Here is a 12,390-nt window from a genome sequence, read left to right on the forward strand (position 1 = left end):
TCTTTCATTTATTTACAACATTTCTTAATAAATGTAAAATAACTTAAAGTAACACTTAATATTAGATATAAAGAATACTTATTTGAGTTTATATACATAAGTATCTCTCAAAGCATTTGAAAGAGCTTATAAAAAACTTATGACATATTAATAGAGTGTTTTTAACTTATTTCAATAAACTCTATAAAATAGCTTATAAACACAGTTTATCAAGTTATTTATCCAAAAGCAATCTAATAACATTGTTTAAAGAAATCTATCTTTACCTTCTATACTGAACTGGAACAATATCAGCTTTCCCCTTGGCAATTTCAGCAAAAGCAGCCTGTGACAATTCAAAATGTTGTCTTGGAAAGTTACACCAACCACCATAATCAACTGAGAGACCATAATTAGGAGGACAGAAATCAGTGGCAGTAACAATCACAGGTGGACTTCCAAGCACACACCACAGGATATGGTCAACACATCTTATCTCAAAACAAGCTCCACATGTACTCCCTCTATTGAACAAAATAGTGCTTAATCCAACACTGTGTTTTCCATAGCTTGCTTTGTGGAGATCTCCATAACCACAAGCTCCTTCTGTGCACCACATTCATAACACAACCATTTACATTTGACAAAACAAGGCTACTCAGCACTAATTTTCTTATCTATGTACCATAGACACTTCATATTGAAAGTGTGTCAATTGTCTGATACAACACGACACACGTTGCAATATTCAACTACCTCAATTTTCTCAACATTTCATATTGAAAATGTTTCTGTTGTCTCACACGACACTAACACCTGTTGTTATATTAAATTACTTTAATTTTTTTAAATTATAACTCGTTTTGAAGTGTCATTGTCAATACCGTGTCTAGTATCTTTGTTTCCTAGGTTGCTATGTACAAGTAAAAGAGTATATGTATATTGATCCAAAATTTCGACTAAATACATGTATTTTTTTTGTTATATTTAAGTACAAAGTAGTATATATAAATGAATCAAAGGAGGAGAAAGAGAAGTACCTGTAATTAGTGATCCTTCTGTGTCTTTAGCATAAGTTGCAGTGGCTTTCATCCATTGTTGGTCCTTGAAAGCAACAATGTTGAATGAATGAAATAAAATCAAGCAGAGAAATGTGGAAAGAAGAGCAACCATCTGAGGTAAGAACAGCATTTAGAAACTGATTATTGATACTATAAATTGAAATGCTTTACTTTTAAGTGTGTTTTATGTTTTTGTCATATGTAGGGGGCAGTAGGGCTAAGATAGCAGAGGACTAAACCTAGTGAAAAGGGGTTCTTTTTCTAACTGTTTATGAGGACGATGTCCTTGCTAAAAAAGATCCAGGTATGGGCATTGACAAATTTTAACAATTATTATTGTTAATATTATTAAAAAAAATATTTTATTTAAAAAAAATCATAGAAAAACTTTTAAAAAATTTAGACAAATATTTTATTGATTCTAAAAAAAATTAACCAACATTATCTTGATCTGAATGGAACTAAACTCAATTCTTTGAACTATTCTTTTTTATCTATATTTAATTATTAAAACAGAATAAAAATGAAAAAGATTTTGGCATAGCAAAAATGCCTTGATTTTCAATGGATTGTGGGGACATTGAGCTAAGGCGAGAAATAAGGTAATTTGTTGCCTATTCCAAGGAGTGTGTTTGGTTTGACTCTTTTTATATTTGACTCTTCTTTTTAGGCAAGAAAGAAATGGAGACACTCCAAAAGAGGTGCAATTTGATTTTGGATGCATTAGTGAGAGAAGGGTTAGAGGCTTTGTGTTTGTGGCAGCCACACAAAACACTTGAGTGTGGAAACATTCACTGCCAAGGCCAAAGAGGTGCTGCTTTATTAATCATTTTGTTCCTCCCTCTATGTTCAAACAAAAGTTAATCAAATCAAAGTTGGGTGGGTTCCTTCAATCCTTCTGGGTTATTGTTAGAATCTACATCTACATAGTTTTCTTTTTATAAAACAGTTTAGGTATTTAAAAATCATATTGAATTAATTCTAATTATGACAAATAAATATTATTTTTTCTAAAATCAAGGAATCTCACGCCACCACCGCAAAGATTAATCATTCAAGTTAACTTAACTCTTCAACTAAATACATTTAAGACAACAAAACTATTTTTTTCATTCATAAAGACTTCATGACTATTTTATTGACAAGCCAGTGATTAATCTCTACACAAGAACTTGGCTAAGCATTTTTGGTGTTATATCTCCTCTCAACAACCATTTTTTTTTTTATCTATAAGCTTTGAACTCAACACTTTGCTTAAAGTAATGTTTGTGCAATAATTTGATTTAGTTATACTGATGCTATTTATTTATTTTATAATTCATATATATACATGTGTTTTGTGCATAATCCCACCTTTGATAAATTGGGATTTTGATATTCATTTAAAAAATATGCAAATATCAATTATTAACATTTTTTCTGTACACGCAATAATTGATATTATAATTGAGGATAAAAATTCATACATAGAAAATATAAATTTATTAACATCTTATGTATTTAATTTTTGACTGTTTCCTCTAAAGGAATTTCATAGCTATAGAAAAGCTAACTCCTATAAATTACACAATTGTTCTGCATACAAAAACAAACTGCATTTCCTAATTTAATCTTAATATTCTTGGGTGAGTAACCTTTTCTCTTCCTCCTCTAACCTTGCAAGCCATTTGAATCCAAGATCACATCCTGATTTTGCAGCTATCTGAAATTTTTCTTTTGCCATCTCTACTGGATCAATTGCAATACTTTCTTTGTTCTTTCCTCGTTTTTGAGCAGCTGAACCTCTCTTCAAACTGAATTTTATTATTGATTCTGGAATTTTGACACCTGAGGCACAATATCCGTTAGTATAACACTCTAAACAGGACATCATAAAGTTGCATGCAACCCACCAGATTGAGCCAGAAAACAAAGTACAGTGAAGCAAAGATATTCTAATATACTATTATAAGCTGATGGTGATGGATTGTATACGACTATGCCTGTTTAACTTATGTCACTATGACTGTTTAACTTATGTCACTATGACTGTTTAACTTATGTCACTATGACTGTTTAACCTTAGCACGGCTCCTTAAATTGAATGCATGTCTGATATCTAACATGTGTCAATGTCTTGCACCGACACCTGTGATTACACTTAATATCTTTCACTTTTTAAATTATTATCAATGTCTATGTGCCAGTGTCATGTCTAGTGTTCGGATTTGTATCAGACTATCAGTGTTTCATAGCTTTTAACTCCATTTTTTGTTGTGGCTTGCTTAATCTGATCCCAAAATTGTTCAAACTTTGCTACATCTCCAACCTATCTTTCCTCTATACCAACAAGCCAACAACCTAAGCTATCGATGTCTATTACATGTTCTTTAGGTGAATTATAGTAAACTCAAGCGACATGCATTTTTCTTGTTCATCATCATTATTTTCAGTTTTAGATAAGTTTGGCGAATCATCTCTTACTCGACTAGGAAGGTCTGTTATAAAGGATAATTGTTGTTCTGCACACAATCACACACTGCAATAACTATTCAATAATGTACTAAAGTTTTCGCACATGATTTATCTAGAGACACTTTATCCTCTTTACTTTTAGCAATTACAATCAATAAAACAAAATCTTTTGCAGAACTGCTCAACTTCAACAACCTTTTACATGGTACTGGTAGGCATTACAAATAGAGCAAAGTGCCTATAGTTTCTGAATATGTACTTATGAAAATAAGGTCCTTAGTATCAGTAATATACACCATAACCTAGTGTAGATTGAAAGGAAGTAAGGATGGGATGATACACCAGATATATAACAAATAATATGGAGAAGAACACACAAAGACAAGCTTACCTTTAAGAAGAAGAGATCCATATGCAATAGCTGCCCCAGCATGGCCCTACAAATATATGAAGTAAAATTAAAAAACCAAGCAAAATCTTTCAACAAGCAACTAAGAATTAATCTTGTTTACACTTTACATTTCGGTTAAACTCATGGAGATTAAGTTAAATTTTCTTTATAATAATTTTATTACCTTCTCATGGTATATTATAAATATCCTATTACCTTCTCAGATGCCCTATGAAAACACCACAACGCTGAAGCAATATCTTTTTTAACACAATCACCAGTCAAATATACAGCCCCCAAAAGATAAAGAGCACCTGGATGCAACTAGAACATAACATACACCAATAAGGTTTTGTCATACATTTCAAAATCATGACAAAATCCACCTTCCATAGGGTAAACATACCTGTTCCACAGCTTTCTCCAAATAATAAAAAGCTCGTTGATCTGATTGGACATAGTCATTCTGTTTCCAAAAATAATATATTTAAGAACATCTCACTAAAATCAGGATCTTCATACTTCCTATAGTATCCAGTTATGAAACATGAACAAAACTCAAGAAAGGGAGAAGATTACATAGCAGAAGTATTCTACTCAAGTACATTTTAGAAGTCAAATATAAATGTACAAATGTAATCAGGCTATAAATGTACAACTGTAATCAGGCAAGGAAAAAAACAAGGAACCACTATTGATTCATGGTTAAGAACACATAACATCCCAGCCAGGCTGTTGTGTATGCACATCAGCCCACCATTGCCCTCCCCTAGGAAATATACCTCATTCGTTAACCGCAAAAAGAATACAACTTAAATCTGCAAATAGTCATAGATTCAAAATCTTGAAGTTTGGGTATAATGTACTTAAACGGAGTCCTCACAATATAAGGTGTAGAGCAGCCTCACCTCTACTCTTAAATGACAGCCCAATGCATATTGTGCATCAGGATCACCCATTTCTGCTGCTTCTACCAATAATGCTGCCGCTCTGTTGCCAAGGGAAAAAGAAAAATATGATCATGCATTAGCAGTAGATATGTTTAACAGTATTTTTATGAAACTTAAAAATGAACCAAGTTCATAAAACTCAGGGGAAAGGTTCAATCAATGAGAACTGTTTAAAAGGACACAGAATTAACAGGAAACAATCAAACCAAAAAACTAAATGAATGCCATCAATTACAAAAGGAAAGAATGGTGTGTTTTCAACAGCTACTTCATTATACTTCAAAAAATGAGATTTATAATGTATTAAAGCATTCCATTTCTTTCAAAATCTAATGTTTACTTCACCCTTCTTGTGGATAGCTACTCTGCTGAGTTCACATCAGAAAGTAGACCAACACAAACAATTTCATAACAAAACGGAGGCTCCATGTAATGACTTTTATATATTTATAATAATAAAATTAATGAATGATAACAAATTATAGATATGTTCTTGGAATAGTATATAGGCATTTCTTTCATGAAAAATAAGTAGAGCAGGAAGAAACAACTCTAGGTAGCACCAACACAGACGTGTCTAGCGTTCAACGCGTATTGGTGTCTGACACCGACAAATTTGATTACAGTTAATCACTTTAATTTTCCCAAAATTGTCAGTCTCGTATCTAGGTTAGTGATTCACAAGAAACAAGACATAATGGAGGTTAAAAAAATTGACTTACACAGCCTTGTTTGCTCCAGGAACATGGTATTTCATATGCACTCTGGACAACCAATATCTAGCATGGGTGTTGGTGTTGTCCGCCTCCAAAGCAAGCTCAAAATTCTCCTTTGCTGTCTATTTTTTAACCTCAAATAAGCAAGGATCTATGTATTGCTCCCTCATATAAAATCTTAAATAATAAAGAAGCAAATGGCTAATAGGTTGAGAAAGAAGAAGTGATTACGTTAAGAAGAGGGATGAGACGCCTATCATTGAGCTCACAATAATCAATGACTCTATCAACCTCCTTCAAAGCATTCCACCCTTTGGCAATGAATTCCATGGCTTTCTTGTTCCTGCTATGCAATCCTCTCTGCATATTATTTCCACCAAGATAAGCAAATATGTTGAAACACAAAAATAATCTAGTTATCCAGAGCAACGACAATTTCAATTGAAGATGTGTCAGTGTTCAGTAACACGTTGATATCCCAAACCGACACGAAACAAAAACATATGGTTACATTCAATTGCTCCCTTCATTCTAAAACTAGTGCTATTTAAGAGTTTTTTCACATGGATTAAGAAATACAATAAATGAATGAATAGGTCTAACAATTTTACAAAATGGTCCTCATTAACTATTGACTATTAACAATGGTCATAAATGCATAGTTGGGTATAATGACTTGAAAGTAATGCACAAAGTATTAATTTGGGGGTAAAATTAGAATAGTGTGATTAATGTTACAATAAAAAAAATAAATCAACACATATTTTGTAACAAAATTTATTTGCTAAAGCGACACTTAATTTAGAAAGTAGAGAAAGGAGTAGTTTTTTTTATTTTTCAAATTATTATCAATATCGACGTGTCAGCATGATGTGTGTGTCAGTGCTACATAGTTAGTTAAGTGTAAGAGTTTTCTACAAAATAAAGTAGTGTGAAAGTGTATTGACAAACCTGTTGATTGAATTGGAAAAGAGAAACAGAGGGCTTTAGAATGACCTTGGACAACAATGCCCTAGGCAGCATCTTCTCAGAAACAATGAGATATCAACTGAACTTTCCTGTAACTTAGAAACATAAATTCGTTAATACTAACAAAAGAACCCAAAACAGTTTGCACTAAATTACTTGGAGCTAGCTCGAGCTGTCAATTTATGCAAGCCCACTAATCTTGGCCCCAGCCCAAATGTTGGAGGGGCCAAAAAGCCCCCCATGACTAAAAAGCCCCCACTCAAAGGAAACCCCAAAGCCCTGTGGGCTAAATTATTATTTCAATATTTTGTTTTCCAAATTTTTTCAATTTTTTTAAAATTTCTTTTTGTTGGTCCTTACAAAGAGGTATAAAAATTTTAACGGACGAAGAAATTACTGGGTGAGTCCAAATACCGCACACTAGCATCATTTTATCCTTATTTGTTAGTTGACTAACAGATAAAAACTTTGTATAAATAGCTTAATGCTACCTCAAAATAACAAGACAATTCATTTTGCTCCATTATAATAAGTACCACTCTCACTAGGAATTTCCTATCACACTCGATTAGATGGACAACCAGAGGTATATTAGCCACTATCTAGAAATGTAACTCCATTCACTTATTAGTCCCCGAAATTCCAATCTAAATACTTACCCTGAGCATCAGTATTGGTATATTACATACTTACTAGTATTTTTAATTTGCATTTCTGATAAGAAAATGTTAGTGGTTAATTTGTTAAAATGGGGGAAATGTTAGTAACAAGTATCTAACTTTGATTTTCCTTCTTAATACTCTTTCAATATCTCAACCTTCACAAATCATTTATATCAGTATTGGTATGACTTTATCAATTTGTCTATGACAAATAATGTACACTTACTAGGTACAATAGTACAATACAACTACAATGTTGCTGATAATCCAAGTTACATGATTAGTGTTGTCAAATAGCTGTGACGGCACCATAGTGCTATAGCATAGCGGAAATTGAACAAATTGTGATTGCTACGCAATACTCTATTTAGTAGAAAGTGATGTCAAATATCTGCAATTGCAACACTATACAGCTACAAAGTAATGGAATTTGAACAAACAGCTATTTTCCGCAATCGGCAGCGCTGTACATGATTCATTGAAGTCAAGGGATAAAATCTTGAATCAACTTAAAATGAACCTTCAAAAAGCTTAACACCACATGAAACTGCAGGCATACAAAAAGAATACTAAAGGAACAAGCTTGGCCTTCAAGAGAAGAACCTCTCAAATCCAATCTACACCTTCAAAGAAAAAAAATATATGCACACGCCCTTGAAGAAAAGGTGAAAACTTAATTTTCCAAAAACAGAGTTTAAAACAATTGAATTCGACTTGAACCGAGAGAGAATCAACAAGCATATGAAAAATTAAAATGAAAGATAGCTAAAATAATCACAGCGTAAACTAGAGAAGCATAGAGAATATCGCAAGAGAACAGAGGTCGCGAATATACCTTCGACGGTGCAAGAGAGCTTAAAATTTGAGAAAAGAGAAGCAGACTGAGGATACGATTTGCATGAAGCAGTGAGCTGCGATCTTCGACGGATGTCGGAAAATTGAGCGGGGACGGTGGTCGGAACAAAGAAGATCGCCGCGAATGTTTTCTTCACGACTCATACAATCAGTAATTGGAAATTTGGAAATGGAGATGAACTATGAGATGGGCCGGGTCACAAGGTCGTCTGACCCGAATCCAGAAGCTGGACAAAAAAGGCCGAAACAATAAAAAAGAACATGTTGCTGCCCAGGATCGAACTGGAGACCTTCAGTGTGTAAGACTGACGTGATAACCACTACACCACAGCAACTCTTGATGACCAATGTCTCTCTATGTCCGATACATTAGGTTAAATGAACAAAATAAATTACAAATAGTTAAAATGTAAAATGTATTTGTTTCAAACTTATACGAAATTTATTTTAATTTAAAAAAAAAAATTATTTTTATGTTCAACTTAAAATGTTTTATTTACAATAGTATCTTTTTATTCAATTATAGAACTGAATTTTTTTTAAATATTTATATATGTACATGAAATATAATATCAAGTTTCAAAAAATATTTTTACTTCTAACTTTACCATTTATTTGAATTATTTTTTTACTAATCAAACAAGTGAATTGTTTTAAAAAATCATATAAAATTTACAATTTATATTATTTTTATTGAAAAAACGTGAAAACTATCAACAATATGATATTTTATATTGATTATTTATCAACAGAAATATTTAATTAAATAACTATAATTGTTCCTGATTTTGTAAGGTGTTCTATATTTGATGCATAAAAATATGAATATTTAAATTTGGTGTTCGAGTGAAAATGTTTTTCAAATACACATTTCTATTAATACTTGTTATAAATGTCGTTAAGTGTACTATGAACAATCGAAGCAGTTTTTGATTGAGTAGGGGTGCTCATAATTTGGTCTTTGTGACTGTTCAATTTAGTTCATAATTATGCAAAACCTTTCTCAAATCCATCCTTTTGAAAATACTCATCACTAAAAATGTTGAATGGTGATGATGTATTTGTTAAATATATTGTTAGTTATCCTTTCCACATAGAATAATGTCAAATATTTGTATTTGTGTAAAATTAAGATGACAAATTGTCGTTTCACAATACACAACGTCATAATATCAACAAAGAGAAAGAAAAAAAAAAACACACACACACATTTTAAAGATTTTATATTTTACTCAATGCGACTAGGACAACCAACAATACATTTAACAGACACATCTTCATAAAGCACCGCGTTTAATAACAAATATTCATAGAAGGATGAATTTGATAAACACATTTTAAACTAAATTGAAATATTTATATTCTCCCACACCAAATTGAAAGTGTCAACAGAGTTAATCATGATTTTGGTTGTCAATAATAGACTTGGAAGTTAACAATGTTTAGTATTGGGTGTCAACAAAAGGATGGATTTTAGAAACATTTTATAGAGTCAAAGACCAAATTGAAATATTCATATTTGAGTAAACAGTCATTTTGATCTCCGAATGTGTGATATGTTGTCCCTATTATTACTATAGTTGGGTGTTTATTACTCTAGTTAAAAATAGTTGTTTTAGTTTGAGTATATAAACTGCATTATACCTATTATGGTAATGATCTTTCTCATTTGATGAACACAAAAGTTATCTTTATTTTCGTCTCTTTCATGTTTAATATCAATATTTTGTGTATTCTATTATGATATTAAAGAGATAATTATTCCGCTGTCTTATTTCTCAAAATTTTCTTATGAAATATTTCAAAGAAGCTTTATTGATTTCTTTATCCTTTCCATTTGATTCTTGAATAATTTGTTCATTTTTTTTCTCCTTCCCTCTCAAATTCCAAGTTAGAATTATCTTATCTTGATGATGATAATACAAAAAAAAAAAAAAAAAAAAAAAAAAAAAAAAAAAAAAAAAAAAAACCATAAAACAATGAGCATTAAGGGCAACATGTTTGCTAACAAAGCTTTACCAGAACTCAAGACTTCTTCAATATTTTAATATCAACATTGTTTCAACATAAAAAATATGGAGTCAAGTGCATTATTCTAAGTCTTCTCATCATCAAACTCAATAATATATGTTATCAAAGTATTTGTTGAAGATTTTTCAAGAACACCAACATCGTTGGTGACAAAGTTCTTTCTTTTTAGCCAAATGGACATTCAAAACTAAATGCAATAAAATATCATGCATGGAAATATATATTCTAGATTCAACACTTACCAACAAAAAAGAAGCAAGATTGTTCTTGTTTCTAGAAGAAAAAAATCCACAATTGGATTCTCAATTATCAGTCCAAACTAATGACTAGAAGTTGCACAAAAGATTTCGTTAAAAAAAGACATGAAAAGATATTGCGTGAGGTGTAGACACGACTCAACACCTACTACAACAAATAAAAGGAACGAAGCAAGATTGCATTAGAATCTTTCTTGTTCTTATGTCAAGAGAATAATAAATCTTCCAAAAAATTCTTTAAGTCGATGGATTTCCGACGTTCGAAAATCTTTTACCCAATATATTTTCGACATCCAAAAATGTTTTAGGTGATGTATTTCATGCATTTTAGAAATCTTTTGGCCAATTGATTTCTGACATTTTAAAATTCTATAGTTGATATATTTTGATGTTTCTCATTGTATTTCTTTATTTTTTTTACAATATTTGTGTTATTCATCTCAACCTAGAAGCAAACACTTTCTAACTTATAGGAATATTAGAAATGTAAAATTAGTTAGACCATGAATGAAACGGTATGCAAATTTATGAATTGTCTGCAATCCGTATAATTTTTTAAATAAAAACAACTACTAACTTTGTCTATAATTTGGACCAAGAAATAATTTAATGGTAATAATATATATATTTTTCTGTCATTTTTTTTTATTATATTCTTAATTCTTTTAAAGTATTATTTGTGGGTTTTTTTAATGCTTACGATTTAGAGGTTTTTTTTCTTATAAACTTGGATTTTTTTTAAAATATCTCTTTTTTTACAAAAATATACTACATTGTCAAAGTTTAAAAAAATAATATCAAATTATTCTATGTTTTGGCACTACTAGATCATCGCAGGCCCGCAACGTCCTGAAGGATTTTTTTTTTAAGTCAATACAAGATAGCATCCTCAGGCGACCATGTAGCCGTATAATTTTATTTTTCATATTTTTGCAATTACAAAATTAATAATTATAATATTTATAATAGTAATAATAATAACAATAATTATAATATTTTAAAAAACAAAATATTATTAATAAATAAAAATAAATAAAATTAAAATTATATTAATAATAATAATAAAGTAAATTATATTAATAAATTAAATTAAATTAAATTGAACAAATAAAATACATTAAATTAAAGAAAAAAGATACCACAAATTGAAAAAGAAATACATAAATTTTAAATTAATGATTTCCATCTAAATGTCTTTCAGTTCCACGTCTAAGCTGTCGTTGAATTCGTGAGGTTGTTCTAGTTGATCCTCATTTTGGTCATTGTCCTCTTTATAATATGTACGTAATTAGAACCACTACCACCTGGTTGATCCTCATTATCTTTATTCTTGACAAACATTTCTAACGTTCACATCACATATTCGAACCACTAACAGTCATTTAAAACAATCATTGAATTTTGTGGTACAAAAATTAAATTTAGAAAGGTACGTTACTAATTGTTCAAAATCAAATTATTTGTTTAGACGCATAGCTTCGAAATGCAAAAAAAAGTGAATTGTGGGTAATTGGTAAATTGAATTTACCTCATACATACACAAATTATGCACTATCACAAGATCATACGAAAATCGATTCTAACATAATATTTACAAGAGTAATACAAGTTTTGAAAGTGGACCCTTCAATCAAATTGAAGGTCATTATTGTTCAGGCTTTGCACAACTATACATTAAGTTATAGAAATGCTTGGATAGGAAAAAATAAAGCTATCGAACTAATCTATGGCAATTGGAAAGAGTCTTACAATCAAATCCTCAAGATGGTTATTGGTTATGCAAACGTATACTCATCCATAAGTGGGATAAAGATCTTTCCTATACTATTTTAGGCTTTTATTATGTGCATATATGCGTTTTTCTTCCATTTTAATGTATTTACTTTTAAATTTATAATATAATTTAATTTATAATTTTATTATTATTATTATTATTATTATTACTATTATTAATATACTTTTATTTTATTTTTATTTATTAATAATATTTTGTTTTTTAAAATATTATAATACTAATAATAATAATAATTATTATTATTACTATTATAAATATTATAATTATTAA

The 12,390-nt window shown here is 30.2% G+C and overlaps 2 protein-coding genes and 1 non-coding gene across 4 annotated transcripts in view; all 3 read right to left on the reverse strand.

Moving 5' to 3' along the window:
* Positions 1-1,325, reverse strand: part of LOC101508118 (expansin-A20) — a 2,191-nt gene extending 866 nt beyond the window's left edge. Inside the window, exons 1-2 of the mRNA XM_004514399.4 lie at positions 1,020-1,325; positions 267-585 (exon numbers count right to left, since the gene is read on the reverse strand). Of these exons, the coding sequence (XP_004514456.1) occupies positions 267-585; positions 1,020-1,170 (470 nt within the window). The 5' untranslated portion in view covers positions 1,171-1,325. The remainder of the gene's footprint in view (positions 1-266; positions 586-1,019) is intronic.
* A 1,178-nt stretch (positions 1,326-2,503) lies between these two features.
* Positions 2,504-8,279, reverse strand: LOC101507579 (uncharacterized). Of its 2 annotated transcripts, none has more exons than XM_004514398.4 (9): positions 8,018-8,279; positions 6,503-6,615; positions 5,783-5,911; positions 5,558-5,673; positions 4,794-4,875; positions 4,292-4,351; positions 4,102-4,209; positions 3,886-3,931; positions 2,504-2,867 (listed from the first exon to the last, which is right to left on the reverse strand). In XM_004514398.4, the coding sequence occupies exons 2-9, from the start codon at positions 6,572-6,574 to the stop codon at positions 2,653-2,655; spliced, it is 828 nt and encodes a 275-aa protein (XP_004514455.1). In that variant the 5' UTR covers positions 6,575-6,615; positions 8,018-8,279; the 3' UTR covers positions 2,504-2,652. The 2 variants fall into 2 exon arrangements, with proteins under 2 accessions (XP_004514455.1, XP_004514454.1); XM_004514397.4 differs by having other exon boundaries at positions 6,503-6,609; positions 8,018-8,275.
* A 20-nt stretch (positions 8,280-8,299) lies between these two features.
* On the reverse strand, positions 8,300-8,372 carry TRNAV-UAC (transfer RNA valine (anticodon UAC)). Its single transcript has one exon. It is a non-coding gene; the product is annotated as a tRNA-Val (tRNA).
* Between the last annotated feature and the right edge of the window lie 4,018 nt (positions 8,373-12,390).

Source organism: Cicer arietinum, chromosome 6 (genome assembly GCF_000331145.2).
Source record: "Cicer arietinum cultivar CDC Frontier isolate Library 1 chromosome 6, Cicar.CDCFrontier_v2.0, whole genome shotgun sequence".
In the NCBI taxonomy this organism is placed as follows: Eukaryota; Viridiplantae; Streptophyta; class Magnoliopsida; order Fabales; family Fabaceae; genus Cicer; species Cicer arietinum.